At 46.0% G+C, this 20,257-nt stretch overlaps 1 protein-coding gene across 1 annotated transcript; it reads right to left on the reverse strand.

Moving 5' to 3' along the window:
* Positions 1 to 205: 205 nt before the first annotated feature.
* Zkscan5 (zinc finger with KRAB and SCAN domains 5) lies at positions 206 to 19,190 on the reverse strand. Its single transcript, XM_050132722.1, has 6 exons — positions 18,006 to 19,190; positions 15,243 to 15,375; positions 11,731 to 11,813; positions 10,966 to 11,101; positions 5,271 to 5,867; positions 206 to 4,200 (listed from the first exon to the last, which is right to left on the reverse strand). The coding sequence occupies exons 1-6, from the start codon at positions 18,420 to 18,422 to the stop codon at positions 3,350 to 3,352; spliced, it is 2,217 nt and encodes a 738-aa protein (XP_049988679.1). The 5' UTR covers positions 18,423 to 19,190; the 3' UTR covers positions 206 to 3,349.
* Between the last annotated feature and the right edge of the window lie 1,067 nt (positions 19,191 to 20,257).

Here is a 20,257-nt window from a genome sequence, read left to right on the forward strand (position 1 = left end):
ATCATAATCACAAGCTCAAGATTTAAATTTCCTTTGATTGTCTTTAAGTATAGACTCAAAAGTGCTTCTCATTGTGCTAAAATCATCTGTTGCATCTATATACACTCAGTCTTCTGAATAGTGGAAAGAGCGTTCATGTTTTTAACCCAAATCATTTTAGGTCCCCATGTTTCTACTGTGACTTAAAGGCATAACTCTACAGCCATTTACTTATTATTATTTAAAATATTTATTTATTATGTATACAATATTCTTTCTGCGTGTATGCCCAAAGGCCAGAAAAGGGCACCAGACCTCATTACAGATGGTTGTGAGCCACCATGTGGTTGCAGGGAATTGAACTCAGGACCTTTGGAAGAACAGGCAATGCTCTTATCTGCTGAGCCATCTCTCCAACCCTATTTATTAATTTTTTGAGACAGGGTTTCTCTGTGTAACCCTAGCTGTCCTGGAATTCATTCTGTAGACCAGGCTGGCCTCAAATGCAGAAATCTGCCTGCCTCTGCCTCCCAAGTGCTGGGATTAAAGGTGTGCACCACCACCACCACCACCACCAGGATTGAGTCTATAGCCTTTTATACAATGTGGATTTCAGCACAGATTACAAACAGTGGTAATGCTAGCATATCTAAAACTTATCTCTTTTCCTAAGCTTTAAAAAATTATTGTAAGCTTCAGGGAGTCAACTTAAATACACTTCTCAAGGGTCAAATGAACTCTAGATAAATTCAGTCAACCAACAGTCTGTTTCCCCACCTGCCTGTTCCATTTATTCCTGAGGGTGGGATCTACCCTACCCCTTCTGTGGTCTTGGGACCTATAAGGAGCATGGGCCTAAAATTTCAAATGTACACTTAGGAAAAAAATTCCCCAACTTTACCTTCTGTCCCTTTATAGTGTGTGTGTGTGTGTGTGTGTGTATGTGTGTGTGTATGTGTGATGTGCTGCACACAGGCAGGCCTCAAATTCATGCTCTTCCTGCCTTTGCTTTCTTGTGCACCACTATACTCTGCTGAGAGACAACTTGAAAGTTTTTATTTTCCGAACCTACCATTGTGATGCTAGGTGAGATCAGACTATGAATATATATATATATATTCTGTCCAAGTAACCTCAGCTCCAGGTGTTCCCTCAACATCTGCATCCTGGATAGTTCCAGAGTGACTAGCTGCCCGCACTTCCCTAACCCCAGATAGTCTTGCAGAGCCTGGGCACTGAGTGAAACAGCCTAATCTTCCCAGACCTGACCAGCAACCCAGCTTTCATGGGTCCCCAAAGATGTCTATGTCCCCAGACATCAGGAAACAGCCTAAAGAGCATGGTACCCCCATTCCTGCCTCATCACCACCCTTTCCTATGTCCTCACCTTTTATAATAAGTAAGAGGGAAGAATTTTGATAAACCAAGAACCACCCACATTTCAGAACCAGGCGCTCCCCCAGCCCACCTTCAGCAACTCAGCGCCAGCAGCGACATCATTACCAGCAGCCAAATGTGACACATTTCTACTTAGGCCACAAGTTGCAAAGCCTTTATAAAGCCCACACCATCACGGTTCTCTTCTCTCTCCTACTCTCTCTCGTCCTATCACTGGGAGGTAGAGGCAAGAGAATCAATTCAAAGTCATCTTTCCGCCCCCTACATAATGAGTTCAAGTTAGCTTGGGTCTCTACGCCACCATGCTGTGACTAGGTACACAAGGGCAAAATTCTTTAATAATAAAACTTGGTCCCATTCATTAGAAAGATTTAGCTGTTCACTTTATCTGTACTATAAGCCAGTCCACTGAGCAGCTTGTCCTTCACAAAGACCCCCTCCTGTAACTTATGTGATTATTGACCAGCATCCCTCATTTTTCATAAATTTACAAATTAAACTTTTTCCAGTTGAAAAATTAGCTTTTTTCTGTCCACACCCTTCCTTCCTTCCTTCCTTCCTTCCTTCCTTCCTTCCTTCCTTCCTTCCTTCCTTCCTTCCTTCCTTCCTTTTTAGGGTTTTTCTGTATATTCCCTGGCTGTCCTGGAATTCACTCTGTAGACCAGACTGGCCTAGAACTTACAAGATCCACCTGCCTCTGCCTCTTGACTGGTGGGATTAAAGGCATGCGACACCATCGCCCAGTTTTCCACTTTGTTTTTTGGAGACATGGTCTCACTGTCTGGCTCTGGATGGCCTGGAACCACACCTAACAAGTCAAACTCTTAAAAACTTATGTGTTAGTGTATGCAAGTACCAAAGCACATGTGTGGAGGTCAGAGGACAATTTACAGAAGTCAGTTCTCTCCTTCCACTATGTGGCTCCTGAGGACTGAACTCAAGTTGTCAATGTCAAGACTTGGTAGTCAGCCCTTTTCCCCACTGAGCCATCTCAGGTACTTAATACTAGCTGACCTTGTTGCTAGTAGAATCAAAATGAAAACAAGTTGTGCTGTCTAGAGAAGCTGTAAACTGTAGGCAGCAGCAAGAACATGTCCCACCCATCCTCTGAACCCCAATTTTGACAAAGAGAAAAACTTCAAGTCAACTTCTTTTCCAAAGGTTTAATACTCAGGATGGGAACAATGACTAGGGTGGTTGGGCAGCTGTTTCAGGAAGATGGGCATCATGCCACAGTTCCTGTCAATGCAAGATTCTCTGAACAGCTGTGCTGCTGTGGTGGAAACTACAGGCTAATTTCTACTGCACTCATGAGGCTTGTTATTTTCTGAGCTTCATCTACAGTACTCAGAGGTCTGTCTGTCTGTCTGTCTCTCTCACTCAGGGGTCTCACTGTATAGCTCTGGCTGGTGTGGAACTTGCTATATAAACCAAATATTTGCCTGTCTCTGCCTCCCAAGGCTTACAGGCGAGCACCACCATATCTAGCCAGAGGGTCTCTTTTCATCTAGATTTCCAAGCATGAAGACACTAACCAGAACACTCCATGGAGGCGACAGGGTCCCTGAAAGCTAAGTTCTACCTGCAGGGTTCCCCCTCGCCTGTAGGTTTGATGGTTAAGATGGAAAAATTCTTGTTGTCGTTACATTATGTCAGCCATGGAATGCTCTAAAACCAGGCTGTTTCCCAACAGAAACAGGCTCCTTCACGCTTCAGGTGTTTGGGAATCTGTCCTCTCATGGCTTTGCAGATGTTTAAAGAGGCTACAGCTCCAACTGAAACTCATTCCACATTCTTTGCACTGGAAGGGCTTCTCCCCAGTGTGGATTCTCTGGTGTTGACTGAGATGAGACTTCAGACTGAAGCCCTGCCCACATTCACTGCACTGATGGGACTTCCCGCCGGGGCAGCTTTTCGGGTGCTGATTTGTGTGGGGACACTGGCAGGCACTGTCTCTGCATGCATCACATTTCTAGGGCTTCTCGGCAGTGTGAGTTCTGTAGTGCTGAATAAGGTCGGAACTGTAACTAAAGGCTTTCCCGCAGGTATCACACTGGTACGGCTGCTCCTCTATCTCCAGCTTCTTGTCTTCTATCACGGTCAAGTTCCAGCTATAGGCTTCTTCACAGACGCTGTTCTTCTCCCCTTTCTGGCCCACATGGAGCACTTGGTGTTCAAGGAGGCTGACATACTGGAAGAAGATCTCTCCACATTCATGGCACTGGTGGGACTTCTCTCGAGAGTGGAGTCGGAGGTGGCCGGCCAGATGTGAACGCCTCCCAAATCCCTTCCCACACTCATTACACTTGAAGGGCCTCTCCCTGCTGTGCACACTCTGGTGCTGGACGAGATGGGACCTCACTCGGAAGGCCTTCCCACATAAATGACAGGTGTAGGGCTTTTCACCAGTGTGAACCCGGTGATGCTGAGTGAGGTGGACACGCTGATTGTAGCTTTTCCCACATTCCTCACACCGAAATGGCTTCTCCCCAGTATGGATGCGGCGATGCTGAATAAGGTGTGCACTCTGAATGAAGCTTTTCCCACATTCCTCACACTTATGCGGCCGCTCTCCCGGGGAAGACTTTTTGTGGACGGAGCTGAATTCACTGCAATTCATCCTCTTTGAAGGAGGCTGTCCTGGGATCTCTCTCACAATTCCCTGCTGTCTACCTGCCCTATCTTGGTGTTCATAGCCTTCAGGATAACCTTCAACCTGAGAAGCATTACTTTGGATTTCTTCTGATAGTTCCACGTCTCCTTCTGAAAATTCTGGAAGTTTCTTAACATTCAGTTCAGTGTTCTTACTTCTTTTGTCACTACCTAAAAAAGTAAAGGGCAAAAACAACTTTAAACTTTGGTTCTTAAGTCCTTTTACAGGAAAAAAAATGTCAGAAAAAAAATGTAGCATATCAGGAATAACAAAAGGGGACATATGTATCTACCTAATGCCAGCAGCAATGGAAAGAACACTGGTACTGAGCTAATGAAAAGAATAAGATTAAAACAACAACAACAACAACACAGGGCTGGAGAGATGGCTTAGCAATTAAGAGCATTAACTGTTCTTCCAGAGGACCCGAGTTCAATTCCCAGCACTCACATGGCAGCTCACAACTGTCTGTAACTTCAAGATCTGACACCCCCACACAGACATACATGCAGACAAAACACAAATGCACATAAAAGATATAGATAGATAGATAGATAGACAGACAGACAAGAGAGAGGAGAGAGGTAAAGAATTACTAGGTCAGGAATAGTGGCACCTGCTCGTAACCCCAACAGCTGGGGGGCTAAAGCAGGAGAATATAAGGTTTGAGGCTAGCCTATACTACATGAGTTCAAGGCCAGCCTGGGCTATATAGGATGAACTGAGAGAGGGTGTGTGAGGAGCTAGGCATATTGACTCACTCCTATGATCCAGCACTTGGGAGGCTGAGACAAGAGGGTAGCAAATTGGAGACCAGCCCAGGCTACACGGCAATCCTAGTGTTCAGGAGGCTGAAGCAGGAGAATCAGAAGTTCAGTGCTGTATCTGGCTACATAGAGTCCAAGGCTAGCCTGAGCTAAATGAGATACACTCTCAAAAGAGAACAGAAAAATAAATATTTTAAATTTTTTAAAGCTTAAATTAAGAATAACTAAGCTATAACTTTGTCTATTACCACAATTCATCTGTCTTTTTTTTTGGGGGGAGGGGGGAGCTGGTTAGTCTAAACCTAAGTAGACCAGGCTAGTTTTTAAATCATATCCATCCTCCCGCCCCTACTCCTGAGTGCTAGAATGAAGGGTGTATGCCACCCTGCCCGGCCCATCTGTTCTTTCCTACTAAGCTAATAAATCAACGTTTGCTTCTAGCCACTCCCAAAACACATGCTCCCCAGACGTACATCTTTGGGATTTCTCTCTGAAGTGGCGTTTCAGGTGCTCGATCAGGTGCGAGTGGCGGCCGAAGCTCTTCCCGCATTCATTACAGCCATAGGGCCTCTCCCCACTGTGAACGCTGTGGTGCTGCACCAGGTGGGAGCTCACGCGGAAGGCTTTCCCGCACACCTGGCACTTGTAGGGCTTCTCGCCAGTGTGGACTCGCTGGTGCTGAGTGAGGTGCACCCTCTGATTGTAGCTTTTCCCACATTCCCCGCACTTAAATGGTTTCTCTCCTGTGTGGATTCTGCGATGCTGAATGAAGTTTGAGGCTTGGAGGAAAAACTTCCCACAGTCAGCGCATCTGTGACCTCGCTCACGGTTGGATTTCTGCTTACGGCTGCCATCTGGGCCTGAGTTCAGAGCTCTTTTCTGCCTTGACTTCCCCACAGTGGGGTTCACCTGCCACCTCTGCGCCATGTTCTTTAGGTCGCTAACTTCTGCAAGCTCTTGACTCTGAGCGCCGTTGCTCTCTGTGCTTCCTGCTGCCCCCCAGTGTGAGTCAGCGCCACCGGAGATCTGCCGTGCCACAAGCTCTAAGTTGCCCTCCCTGGACTCAGAATCTGAAAAGAAACAGGCAATCAGCTAGTGCCCACACTGCAAAAGGGGGCCGAGTGGCAGAGGAGGAGACTAGGGAAGCAAGTGAGTTAGGAGTGCATGGCTTTGGAAAATGACCACACAGGGAGAGGACAGAGGTCAGCAGAAGGGCGGGGAGGCAGCTCAGCCGGCAGTGCTGGTCAGACAGAAAGCCTTGGGATCTACCTCCAGCTGTGCAATTACCTACTCGTGGAGGAGGTAGAGGCAGGAGGTGGAGTAGAAGTTCAAGGTCATCCTTGGCTACACAGAGCTCGAGGCCAGCCTGAGCTACAAGACCCTGGCTACACAAAGAAAGAAAAGGGAAAGGAGGGAGGAGTGTTAGGATGGCAGGTGTGAGACACCACGTCTTGTTTATGCAGTGCTACGGGATGGCTCCCAGGCCTCTGCACTCTAAGCAAGCACTCTACCAATAGCACTACAGATGAGTCTATATTTATGGACTTATTTTTTTAAAAATTTACTTTCAAATATGATAAGTATTTTTTTTTTAACTTCTGGCCTTCTATGATGCTATCAGCAATCTGCGGGTATGAAATGATAGAATGTGGCCTTCTAAAGGAGAGAAGGTAAGAGGCAGGGACCCTGATCATGGTCTCGGGGCAGGGGATATAGTGAAGCTGTTAAGCTGCTGGAATAACAATGGGGTAGCCAGGCCTGGTGGCACAGGCCTGGAATCCCTGCTACTTGAGGCCAAAACAGAAGGATCAAAAGTCTAGATCAGACAGGACAACTAACTTCCCAAGACCCTTTCTCAACACCGAAAGTATAAAAGGGGGTTGGGTGTGGTGATGCATGCCTTTAATCCCAGCACTTCGGAGGCAGAGGCAGGCAGATCTCTGAGAGTTTGAGGCTAGCCTAGTCTACAAATCAATTTTTAGGCTAGCTAGGGATGCATAGAGTCTGTGTCTCAAAAGAAAAACAAAGGCGGGGAGGAGGCTGGGGACGGACGTATCTCCGTACATGAGCCCATGCGGATTAGTAGAATGTTAGAGGTCCTGGGTTCAACCTGCAGAATCACACACACACACACACAAAGAGAGACAAAAAAAAATCAGAACTCAAGAATGACACAGTAAGGGGCTGAAGAGATGGCTCGGCAGTTAAGAGCACTGACTGCTCTTCCAGAGGACCTGGGTTCAATTCTCAGCACACACATGGCAGCTAACAATTGTCTGTAACTCCAAGATCTGACACCCTTACACAGACATATATGCAAGCAAAACACCAATGCACATAAAAGAAAAATAAATGACATAGTAAACAAGTGTGGCTGGATTTGAACTTACAATTCTGCATAAAAACTGAATGGGTACCCAATGCACTCACATACTACATATACAACACACACACCTCTGATAACTAGTAAGTATCTCTGTGTTAACAGAAATACATAACAATAACAGACTTAAATTACGCAAGTGAGCTGTGTTAATTTAAAAGAGAATGAAGAAAATATTTTAATCAAATATAACACTTATTTTTTTCTATTTATGGGTCTCTATTTATGACATGTGTGCTGGTAGCCTTGGCATCTAGAAGACTACGCCAGATCCCCTGAGACAGGAGCTGCTTGACATGGGTGCCGGGAGCCCAACTCAACTGCAAGTACTCTTAGACACTAAGCCATCTTCCCAGTCCAGAAAACAATGGATTTAATATATAACTAAATCACTGAGCTAAAAGGCTACCTCTTTGGGGGCTGGAGAGACGGCTCAGTGGTTAAGAGCACTGACTGCTCTTCCAGCAGATCTGGGATCAATTCCCAGTACCAACATGGCAGCTAACAACTGTCTATAACTCCAAGATCTGACACCCTCACAAAGACATACATGCAGGCGAAACACCAACACACATAAAATAAAAAATAAATTAAAAGACTACTTCTAAGATCCAAACAAATTGATCAAAATACAGGTGCTGGAGAGACGGCTCAGTGGGACCATCCTGATGACATTAGGATTCCTGGAACCCTTATGGCGAAAGAAGAGAACTGACTCCTACGAATTGTCCTCTGACCTTCATACGTGTGCTGCGACACACACACTACCCTGGTTCCTTGTTAAGGGCTAGGCCAGTCCAGGACATTCCCTGAGGCTATGACGTATGAAAAAGGATGAGTTCCTTGTCTAAACCCAGGAACTTGCTCGTCAAAGCCCGTAAAGGCCTGAGGTCAGGCCTTGTGGGGAGCTGACATTTTCTGGATCCTGAGAATTCAACTTTTCCCCCCTTGAAGGGCTGTGGTTATCAGTCCCAAGGCTGGTGAGCAGTATGTCTGTAATGCAGCTGAGACATCCTCTGTTCCCGTTGGGCAACACTGCTTGATTAGCTTCCTGCTGACTCTGTCCCACTGTGTGACAGGTTGTGCTGACTTTGTCCCATTTTTCCTCCTGCAAGCTGTACATAAGATGTTGTTTTTCTTAATAAATTTGCATGAGCCATCAATTTGTACCGAAACTCCTGATCCCAGATTTTCTTGTCTTCTTTAATCTTCTCATCACCTGGTCTGGTCCTTCCCCTCAGGACCCTGTCACTGAAAAATGTCCAGATCAACCACCAACAAATAAGTAAATGCAAAAAGGGGCTGGAGGGTGGAACAGGCCTTCAATCCCAGAACTTGGGAGGTAGAGGTAGGCAGATCTCTGTGAGTTCAAGGCCAGCCTGGTCTACGGTGCATTCTAGGAGAGCCAGAACTGTCCCACAGAGAAACCCTGTCTTGAAAAACAAACAAACAAAAAGGGGAGGGTAGATAGATTGGTGATGAGAACGGGAATGGAAAATGAGTAAAAAGGCAGCGAAGAACTAATGCCACTGAGATACAGTAATCACCACCCTACTAAGAAATAGTGAAATCTCATATGGTCTCAGGGTTAATCATCATCAATGGACTGGATTTAGCATCACCTAGGAAACAAGTATCTGGACTTGGAAAGGTACTTCCAGAAGGAAGACCCACCGTGAACAAGAATAGCACCGTTCCAGGGGCTTTGGACTATATAGAAAACAGAAAGCGCCTGGCAGTGGTGGTTGCACGCCTATAATCCCAGCACTGGGAAGGCAGAGGCAGGCGGATCTCTGTGAGTTCGAGGCCAGCCTGGTCTACAAGAGCTAGTTCCAGGACAGGCAGCAAAAGCTACAGAGAAACCCTGTCTCAAAAATCAAAAAAAGAAAAAGAAAAAAAAAAAGAAAACAAAACAAAACAGAAAGCATCTGTGCCAGGCCTTCCTCGCCATGATGGCTGTCCCCTCAAAGTGTGAACCCAAATAATAATTTCTTCCCTAATGTTACTTGTCAGGGATCCTGTTCCAGAAACGAGAAAAGTAATGAACCCAGGAATTTTTGTAGCTGAGGACTATTTGGCTAAGAATTACCTAACTTGGGCTGGACAGGAGAAGTGGCTTGGTAAATGAAGAGCATGTACTGCTCTTACAAAGGACTGGAGTCTCCAACCCCCATGATGGGTGCCTCACTTACTGTAACTCAGGCCCCAGGAGGATCTGACACCCTCTCTGACCTCCTCTGGCACAAGGCCATAGTTCATATACATACATGTAGGCACTCACACATAAAATAAAAATAATTAAAAAACAAAACAAATCATTGTGTCAAAATTTGGCATCCCTGGGTGTGGTGGCAAACACCTTTAATTCCAACACTTAGGAGGCAGAGAGAAGCCAAGCCAGTCCCTGTCAGTTTGAGGCCAGCCTGATATATACAGTGAGTTCCAGGCCAGTCACAGCTACTGAGGGAGACCCTATTTGGAAAAAACAAACAAACAAAAAACCCTCAAAAACAACCAACCCTGGGGGCTGGAGAGATGGCTCAGTGGTTAAGAGCACTGCTTGCTCTTCCAAAAGTCCTGAGTTCAATTCCCGGCAACCACATGGTGGCTCACAACCATCTGTAGGGAGGTCTGGTGCCCTCTTCTGGCCTGCAGACATGCACACAGACAGAATATTGCATACATAATAAATAAAAAAAAAAAAAAAAAAAAAAAAAAAAAAAAACAACCCCTACCCCCCCAAATTTAGTAACTTCTAGATTGTAAAAATGTTCTCTGGATAACTGGGTCTGTTAACTCTAGCACCTGGAAGGTTGAAGCAGGAGTACCAGGAATTCAAGGCCATCTGGTCTATACATATTGAGACTGTCTCAAAAAAAACAAAACAAAACAAAACAAAAACAAAACAAAAAACCCAAAAACACGCTGGAGAGAGATAGTAGCTAAGAGTACACCCTCTTGTGGCCTCCAGAGGCACCAGGCATGCATGTGGTGCACACAGATACACGTAGGCAAAACACTCCACACATAAAATAATCTGAAAACACAAACAAGGGCTGGTCACATGGCTCATCAGGAAACGTCGCTTGCTGTGCAGGCCTGGCAGCCTGCTAGATCCCTGTAACCAATATAAAGGTGGATAAACAGAACTGGTCCCACAAAGTTGTCCTGTGCACACTTTAATTCCAGCTTTTGGGAGGCAGAGGCAGGTGGAGCTCTGTCTGTTTGAGGATAGCCTGGTCTACATAGCAAGTCCAGGTCAACCAGGACTACAGAGTAAGATCCTGTCTCAGAAGAAAAAAAGGTGTCCTTTGACCTCCATACTATGGCAAACAAACACATCATACATATACACAATAAACAAGGTAAAAACAGTAAGAATTTTAAAAAACTAACCTCATCCTTTGTAAGCTAGAAACAATCTTCAGGAAAGGCTGGTTGATTTCCTTTCATAGATTATAAAGTAAAGGGGACTGGAGTGATGGGTCAGTAGTTAGGAGCACTGGCTGCTTTGGCACAGGACCCAGGTGTGATTCCCAGCACCTACAGGGTGGCTCACAGCCATCTCCAACTCCAGAGGATTCAACACCCTCCTCTGGCCTCTGTGGGCACCAGGCATGCACATGGTACACATACATGAAGACAAAACATTCATACATATAAAACAAAATAAAAAACTTTGAAAGATTATAAAGTAAAGCCATAGCGGTTGAAACATGCTACACAAACTCTTTATAAGGTAACAAAACCGGGGAGTCCTCCTCATGCAGGTGGACAATTCTTACCCACAGGAGTGATACGCTCACAATTCTCCTTTCTGTCATCCCTACTAAGAGACTTCTGGGACTGGTCCAAATGTCCCCATTCCTCCAGGATGAAGGACACAGCCACATCAGCCACATCTTCGATTTTCACCAACTTCTGAAATGGGAGATCTCCGCTAAATTCCCACTCCCTGTGTGCGAACCTGGGGCCCCAAGTCAGAAGCCAGGGGAGAGACTGTGCATCCAAAAGGGAAACATTAATTTAAGCAGAAAGGAAAAAGAAGGCAATGAACGGAAACCATCAACTGGGGATGGGCCTGGAAGCTAGTGAGGTACCTGGTAAAGATGGTGTCACACCTAGAATCTCCGTGAGTATCCATGAGGGAATGTCTAGAACAAGCTGGCCTATGGAAAGACCTCTGAATCGTTTCTTAATTAAGGAAACTGCTGTGGGAAGACCCAGCCTTCTGTGGGTGGCACCATGCCCTGGGTTTGGTTCCTGGGTTGTGTAAGAGTAGAGAGGGCTAGCTGAGTGGGCATGCCTTTCTTTTTTCTGCTCTGGACTGTGGATATGTTTAGAGCAGCTGTCTCAGGTTCCTGCCACGCTAACCTCCTCGCTATGGTTCACTGTAACCTGGAGAGGGAGCTAAAATAACCCCTCTCTTTTATAAGCTGTGTCTATCAGGGTATTCTGTCCCAGGAAGCAGAAACAAAACTAGGACTGGTGGGGATGGAGGCTGGGGAGGGGCATGGGTTCTCATGGAGGACAGAGGAGGGCTAGCTCACCTGGGACCTGGCTGAGAGAAGAGAGGCTGTCAGCTCCTGGCTGTCCTTCGGGGGAACAGAAGGAACCTGGAGAACAGGATGGGCTGAGAGTGGAGAAAAGGTATAAATAAGACTATTTGGAGGTTCTCGGTGCCATCAGCCAGCATGCCCCTCCTTTGCCCACGGAGCCTGAGGCAACAAAGTGAAATTCACCTTGGCTCTCAGGACCCTGTACATTCTGGTCCCACCACTCCTTATTCCCTCTTCTCCCAGAACACTGACTAACTGGGCATGGGGGCCCAGGCTTTAATCCTAATGCTCAGGAGGCAGAGGCCAGTGGACTTTTATGAGTTCAAGGCCAGCCAAAGACACTTAGTGAGACCCTGTCTAAAAACAAAATTTCTCAGTCTCCCCTTTGGTCCAGCTAATCCCTGCTATGCTTAGGGCAAACTGATATTTCCCAGGGCTCAGGGTTTCACAGATTTTTACTGTGGTAACAAGTCACCTTCAGATCTCAGTACAGGCCAGATTCTGTCTCACTCAAACTCCTGGACTAATCAGATCCTTCTGCCTCAGCTTCTCAAGTTGCTGGTACCACAGGCATGTACCTCTGTGCCCAGCAGTATGGACTAGTCTGTTAACAAGGTGATGTGGGATGTCCTTCTGTATATGTGTTGCTTTTATTGGTTGATAAATAAAGCTGTTTTGGCCAATAGCTTAGCAGAATAAAGCAGGTGGGAAATATGAACAGAGATATATAGAGAGTAGGTGGGGTCAAGGAGATGTCATGTATCTGCCGAAGGAAAAAGATATCAGAACCTTACCAGTAAGCCACAGACTCTTGGCACTACACAGATTAATAGAAAGTGGTTAAGATATAAGAGCTAGCTAGGATCACACCTGAGCCATTAGCCAAACAATGTTGTAATTAATATAGTTTTTGTGTGATTATTTGGGATCAAAGTGAGAGGGCCCAGGTAACTGAGCAGTACCACTTCTGAGCTGGTGGTCCTAGATGCTATAGAGCAAGCTGAACAAACTAGAAGGAGTTAGCCAGCACTCTTCCGTGGTCTTTGCAGCAGTTACTGCTTCCAGGTTCCTCCCTTGAGCTCCTGGCCTAACTTCTCTGGATGACAGACTAAAAGCTTTTTTTTTTGGTTTTTTTCGAGACAGGGTTTCTCTAGCTCTGTGGACCAGGCTGGTCTCGAACTCACAGATATCCGCCTGCCTCTGCGTGCGCCACCATCGCCCGGCTCAGACTAAAAGCTTTATCATGAAATAACCCTTTCCTCACTAAGTTGCTTTTGGCTATGATGTTTTGTACTGGGAGGTTTTGTGTGTCAAATTGGCACAAGCTGGAGTCAACAGAGGAAGGAGCCTCAGCTGCAGAAATGCCTCCTTGAGATCCAGCTGTAAGGCGTTCTCGTTTAACGATCAATGGGGGAGGTGCCCATGGTGGGAGGTGCCATCCCTGCACTGCTGGTCCTGGGTTCTATAAGAAAGTGGGTTGAGCAAGCCATGGGAAGCAAGCCAGTAAGCAGTTTCCCTCCATGGTCTCTGCATCACGTCCTGCCTCCAGGATCCTGCCTCATTTGAGTTCCTGTCCTGACGTCCTTCATTGATGAACAGCAATGTTGAAGTTTAAGTCTAAAAAACCCTTCCTCCCCAAGTCGCTTTATGGTGATGATGTTTTGTTGCAGCAATAGAAATCTTAACTAAGACATGCTTTATCACAGCAACTGAAAGCTAATTAAAACAAGAAGTGGGTACCAGGAGTTAGGTATTGATGTGACAAACCTAACCACATTAAAAGTATGGCATTCTCAGATCTTTGCCAAGTGATGTTTCCCAAAAAGATCTTGGACCATCCCATCGTTCCAAAAGGACAGTATTATATAATAGTATTCTTTACTCTGTTATGATATTTGCATATCAAAATGTACTGCAAACAAAGAGGTTTAACTAAAGTATCTTTAAAAGTAGGAGTATTTGCCGGGGAGGCTGGGACATGTATTGGGCCCCTAGCATCACAGAAGCAGACATGGTGGTGCATACCTGTAATCTCAACAGTCTTAGAGGTAGAAACTGGAGGATCAAGAATTCAAGCCATTATCAGTTAATAGTGAGTTAGAGGCCAGCTGGGCTACATGAGACCAGATCTCAAAACAAACAGGGTGTGGGGCTGGAGAGATGGCTCAGTGGTTACAAGCACACTGTTCTTGCAGATAACCAGAGTTCGGTTTCCAGCACCCACATCAGGCAACTCACAACCACCTATAATTTTTTTTTCTGTAGACCAGGCTGGCCTTGAACTCAGATCCATCCACCTGCCTCAGCCTCCTATGTGCTGTGATTAAAGTTGTGTGCCCACTGCCTAAACACCAGCAATTCTAGTCCCAGGGGAACCAATGCCTCTTCTGGACTCTGTAGGTACTGCATGCACATGGTGTACATAGACATGCAGAGAAAACACTCATACGTATAAAATAAAAATAAATGTTAAAAAAAATCTTCTAAAACTCTCTAAGTAGTCCCTATTGTCTTCTGCTGTAGGAATTTAGCAGAGTCACTATCTGGGGTAGACATTAGAACAGTTTTCACTGTATCCAGGGTAAATGGTAGAGCACTCTGACTTTGAAGAATCACTGTGGAAAACTGATTGTTTTCCACAATTTGTAGAATTGTTTATCTGAAAAAGCATTGCAGCCTTCACCTGACTTTGGTCACAGGATGCCCCTGGTGCACCCAAGGCTCTTGGATTACTGTGTAGTGCAAATGAAAAAAGGCTAAAAGAGGGCATGAGACACTTTCCTTTAGAGAGACGAACAGATTAGGTAAGACCTTGGTATGAGGAAATTCTTTACCCAAAAACAACTTAGTGTAATAATCAATAAATACACCTTTGTATGGCTGCTCGGGGTTCAGTTCATCTGAGGCTGGGCCTTCCTGCTGCCACACAGGCCTTAACATCTCGTCTTGGAGGGACCTCTCTCTCTGACTGACCTATGCAACACAGAATACCCCCGCAAGTCTCCATCATCATTTTTGTCATATTTCTGCTTTTGGAGGAAGGTCCTGGGAATGGCACCCAGAATTTTGCTCTTACTAAAGAAACACTCCACCGCTGTGCTATGCATGTCCTGTCTCTATTATGGTTTCCTTAGTTGCGCTTTACTTGTTTCTGAGACAGGGTCTTGAGAGGTCCACATCAAACCTGCTCTGTAGCCAGGATGACCCTGACGATTCTCTTGCCTCTGCCTCCTGTGCTGGATCACAGGGTGCTCCACTCCTGGTTCATGTGGTCCTGGGGACAGAACCCAGAGCTCCAGGCATGCTAGGCAAACATCTGTTACTGAACCACATCCCCAGTTCATGGATTTTGAGCGAAAGTGTGATACAGTGTCAGTAATCCAAAAGGCTGTCCCTCTCTCAAGGGAGTCGCCTGCCCGTACTCTACTAGGCCCTCTTTTGCCCATGTGACCAGAGCCTCCATGTTCTAGTCACATTGGCTGCACTGAAATGATGAGCCTCACCGTTTTCCTCCAGAAGATTCCGTGACTCTTGATTAGACTGGGCCTCCACGGGCAGAAACCGGTGACTGAAGGGCTCCTGCGTGGCTCCGGGTGGTACCATCTTCTGAGAAAGCACTTCAGGACATGTGACAATCTAACAACCACAACTACAACCAATCAGCAAAATCATAGACGGGAATGGGAAAGAACCCGTTAGAGTCCGTTAGACTGTCGCCTGTCTGTCCCCTTGCCCAATATCGAACTTGTGTCTACAAGGAGCCAGGCTCTGATTAAATAGCAGGTTAACAAACATGGATTACTTCTACTAGGAAATGACTTCCATGCGACATAACCATATGCAAATACACAATTATGAACTCCATGTTAGATGGGAAAGAAACACAACTACAGGACAGAACAGACGAGACCCGCTTTAGCCGGAGAGGCTAGGGAAGGGTGTCATGCTGTAACACCTGCAAGATTAAAGGAGGGGCTGCAGAGATGACCCAGCGGTCAAGAGCACTGGCTTCTCTTCCAGAGGACCCAGGTTCAGTTCCCAGCACTTGGTGGCTCACAACCATCTGTATCTCCAGTTCCAGGGAATCCAGTGTCCTCTTCTGGCCTCTGAGGGTACCAACACACTTGTGCATACATGCACGTACACACACAAAAATTTTTAAATAATTATTTTTAAAGAGAAGGAAGCCAAAGGTAAAGGGGGAGAAGAAACCCAGGGACAGAGAGGGTTCTAAACTTTCTCTGATGAAAAATAGGGTATTTGATCCAACCCAGGAGCCCTAAGACGCCAAGAGGGGGGGTAAAGGTAAAGACAAGAGAAGAAAACAGAGGATGAAAAGGTCATTACGAGACTCAGGAAGCCACTGCTGGTCAGACTAAGATTTAAGTTAGTTTATGTCCCATATGCCTGCAATTCCAGCACTCAGGAGGCAGAAAACAGGAAGGGTGCAGCAAGGTCTTAGCTAAACCAGGCTACACCCTGCCTCAAAAAAGACTTAAACTAGGATTGGAGAGATGGATCAGTGGTTAGGAGCACAGGCTGCTCTTACAGAGGTCCTGAGTTCAATTCCCAGCAACCACATGGTGGCTCATAACCATCTATAGTGAGATCTGGTGCCCTCTTCTGATGTGTGTGTGTGTGTGTGTGTGTGTGCAAGCATGCAGGTTAAATAAATAAATAAATATTTTTTTTTTAAAAAAGACTTAAACTAACTGTAAATAGCGCATGCCTTTAATCCCAGCACTTGGGAGGCAGAGGCAGGCAGATTTCTATGAGTTTGAGGCCAGCCTGGTCTACAGAACAAGTTCCAGAACAGCCAGGACTGTTACACAGAGAAACCTTGTCTCGAAAAACCGAAAGAAAGCAAGAAAGAAAGGTAGGTTAAAAAAAAAAAAAGAATTAAGCTAGTTCATGTCCGGCGTGACACCAGCTTCTACTATCCTGCTCTCAGCCCTCAATCCAACCTAGGGTGTAAGTATATAATTATCCTTCTCCAAGGCACAACTTCCTCCTAGAAATTCTGGACGGTATTAAGATCAGCCACCCCCCTTCCCCCTGCTATCTGAGTCACAAGGTGAGCGAAAGCAGACCGAAAGTCTAGAACGGTCTGGAACTCTGGAGTACCCCCACCCTCAGAGTGCAAATGATGAGATCAGCACCTTCCACTTAGACACAGACACTCTGAGGAATGAGTGCGACCCTCAAGCAATCTTCGCTCTCTTCCAAACCCACAGGCTTCTGTTGTGTTTGTTTTTAGACAGGGCCTTCCTCCTGTCTCAGCTTCCCAAGTGCTAGGATTAAAGGAATGTCCCACCAAATTGAGCTCTAAGTTCATAAGGAGAAAATACTGAAAGGAAAAAGCAGAGGGAAGGAAATGCCAAAACTGTTTATACCTCAAATAGCTTTAAAGCAGGTCCAGAAACAGCCAATAGGATCAACAAACTAGAATACAAACATCAGAAACAAATGCCTCGAACAGGCAGAAATTTAACAAGCGATAAAGACAGCATTTTATTTCTGAGGCAGGGTCTCTTTCCCTATAATAATTTCGAGTGGCAAAAAAAAAAAAAAAAAGCAAATTTAAAAAAGGACTGAAGGGGCTGCAGAGACAGCTCAGAGGTTAAGGGCACTGACTGCTCTTCCAGAGGACCTGGGTTCAATTTCCAGCACCCATGTGTCTGTAACTCCGGTTCCAGGGACACCTTCATACCAAAGAACATAAAATGAAATGGATTCTTTTTAAAAATAAATAAATAAATAAGGACTGAGAAAAGGTTTTCATAAACTGCAGTCAAGAAAGTCTTCTAAAGCATGAATTCCAGAAACCAGGATGTAAGAATTACACTGGTTCATCTCTAAATACAACAGATTCCATGACAATAAACTGGAAAAATAGCATAGGCCAATCACATAGTAGGCGCAATGCCTATTGTTTCTAACAGGTAAGAAATGCACGTAAGAAACACAAGAATAATTTGCAAAAAGAAGAGGAGGAGGAGGAAAAAGAAGAAACACAATATTCTATAAAACTCATGGCACATGCGTTTAATTCCAGCACTTGTGAGGCAGAAACAGGTAGACCTTTGTCAGTTGGAGTCCACTTGGGTCTACACAGTCAAATTCAGAATACCCAAGGATACATAGTGAGACCATCTAAAGCAATAACAACAAAATCAGAATGTGATCGACGGAAGCACCAGAGGGCTAAGACAGCTTGGCAGCTCCTCAGCGCTCATTTCCCTCCTCACTGCACCTCTCCCACGCACCTGTTGCCGGCGCTCCTCTAGCTCTTTCTGGATACTCTCGATCACAGCCACGGCTTCCTCTCCGCTCTCGGGGTGATGTTCTCTCACCCAGGCCTGGAACTCTTCAGGCAGGATGGTGAGGAACTGCTCCAGCACTAGCAGCTCTAGGATCTGCTCCTTGGTGTGCAGTTCCGGCCTCAGCCACTCACAGCAGAGTACCCGGAGCTGGCTGAGAGCATCCCGTGGTCCCGTTGCCTCATGGTACTGGAAATGCTTGAAGCGTTGGTAAAAAGTCTCAAACATTGGCCGGTTGTATGCCTGCATCCAGGAGCAGTCCTCTTCTTCCACTTTCACTATGAGAAGATCAGCTTGCTCTTGCGAAGAAGTCTCAGCTGGAGGCTCTAAGTGTGTAACTTTCTTGGATTCTGTCATTATCATTCCAACTCAGAGTCTCTAGAGGCTGCCCGTTACACTGACCCAATTCGTTCTCTGCTCTTCTGAAGGGCACTTTTTGCAGTCAACAACCTTACTGGTACGTCGGGAATTATTGTTAGCCAAGAGAGGCGGCAAAGACGTCATCTATACTAAAGAAAACCACTCAATAAAGTCATTCACTTAAAGATACCGACTACAAGTCAGTTATCACTTTACCCACAAAATTACTAATAGTAACTACTTCCAGATTTTAAAAACGCAAATAAACGGCCACAAAAAGTGACGTCAAGCCCAACGTAAAACACAACTTTAGAAATGAGAAAGTACACATCTCATATTAATAACAGGACGAGATTATTCCAGACAGAGTCGTTTCTTCTCTCTATCATAAGCCAAACTTAAGTCGGAATAGGAGTGAAACCCATTAAAATGGTCATATCTGGTCCTGGCTTTCAAGCCATACGGGCTTGATAGGTGAACGGAAGACTTCATTAGTTCTAGGAGAAAGCACGGTCGTAGACAGAAATTTGGATCTGGATTCCTCAGACTAGCTCCTGACCCCTGAGACAGAGACCGGACGGGTCAAGGTTAGGGACAGGACCCCAGTGTGGACACAATGCCCTACTCGCTCCTCTCCAGTCCCTAAATCCCGGGGACCTAAAGAGCAAACTCCCCGCAGCCCCGGCTTGGAAGATGGAGTTCTCACAAGCCAAGGGAGAACCGCGTCCGACACTTTCCAACAGTTCCTCGCCGGAAGTAACCAAGTGCGAGCTTTAGCCATAAATCCCACCCCCAAGAGCGCTTCCGCAGCCGCTCTAGGAATCCCGGAGGTCCTCGCAGCGCAGCGGGAGGGAGGAGCTACTTCTGCACCCGCCCCCTTACCGGAGCTGACCAATCAGCAAGCTTCAAGTAAGAGGTTACTAGAGCCAAAGGAAAATAGCTCTATTATCAATTTTCCAACCTAAAAACCAGTATGTGCTCCGCTCCTCCCCTGCCACTAAGGTTAGAGGGCGGGACTCAGGGGCGGGCCCCTACTCTTTCGCGTCTGATTGGTCGAGAACAACTCCCCCCCACACACACTCAGGAACTAAAGTTGATCTGCACCTTGTTGCCAGCTCATAACCCTTTGAATTCTATCACTGCCTTGTGATAGAATTTTTCCAAACTTACCCAAAGAGATTCTTTACTGCCCTATAATGGCGCGATCCAGAGGCCCACAGGACTACAGCTTCCAAGAAGCCGCGCGAGAGCAACACAGTCTAGCCAATAAGGCTGCCGCTCACCTCGGTCTCCAGGGTTTATTAAGATGATGCACCAGGTGGACTGGGCGGCTCACTGACATTTATCTTATTGCCAAGCCTGATGACAAGAGATCCATCCCTGGGTTCGAGATATCCAAATGTTATGGAAGTCAAAGTTGCCGTGTATGGCCCCTCACCCCGCGCAGGCATCAGGAAAATTAATTATTTTTTAAATGTTAAAAGGCAACAGGAACCAGGTGGTTGCGGCTCACGCCTTTAATTCCGGGAGGCAGAGGCAGGCGGAACTCTGTGAGTTCGAGGCCAGCATGGTCTACAAGGGCTAGTTCTAGGGCAGGCACCAAAGCTGCAGAGAAACGCTGTCTCGAAAAACAAAAACAAACAAAAACAAACAAAACAAGGCAACAAGGGCTCTGACATTCCGAAGGTAGGGGGTATTTCAATTGATCACACTTCGCTCTCTTCTCACTACTAAACTTGACCAGACTTTTTAAAAAGTAATAATAACAACAGATGCAGCAAAGTTAAGATTATGCCAGAAGCCTGGCGGCCTGCTGTCTGGGGGAGAAACCACACTTT

The sequence above is a fragment of the Alexandromys fortis genome, unplaced genomic scaffold (genome assembly GCF_014885135.2).
Source record: "Alexandromys fortis isolate MF-2015 unplaced genomic scaffold, M_Fortis_MF-2015_v1.1 scaffold_444, whole genome shotgun sequence".
NCBI classification, from domain to species: Eukaryota; Metazoa; Chordata; class Mammalia; order Rodentia; family Cricetidae; genus Alexandromys; species Alexandromys fortis.

Excerpts from the sequence above, each read along its gene's own strand:
- Zkscan5 (XM_050132722.1), bottom strand. The coding sequence starts at position 18,422 with ATGATAATGACAGAATCCAAGAAAGTTACACACTTAGAGCCTCCAGCT. Across the intron at positions 15,376-18,005 it reads TAGAGGAGCGCCGGCAACAG|ATTGTCACATGTCCTGAAGT; the intron begins GTGCGTGGGAGA and ends TGTGGTTGTTAG. Across the intron at positions 11,814-15,242 it reads GAATCTTCTGGAGGAAAACG|CCCATCCTGTTCTCCAGGTT; the intron begins GTGAGGCTCATC and ends CTCCACTCTCAG.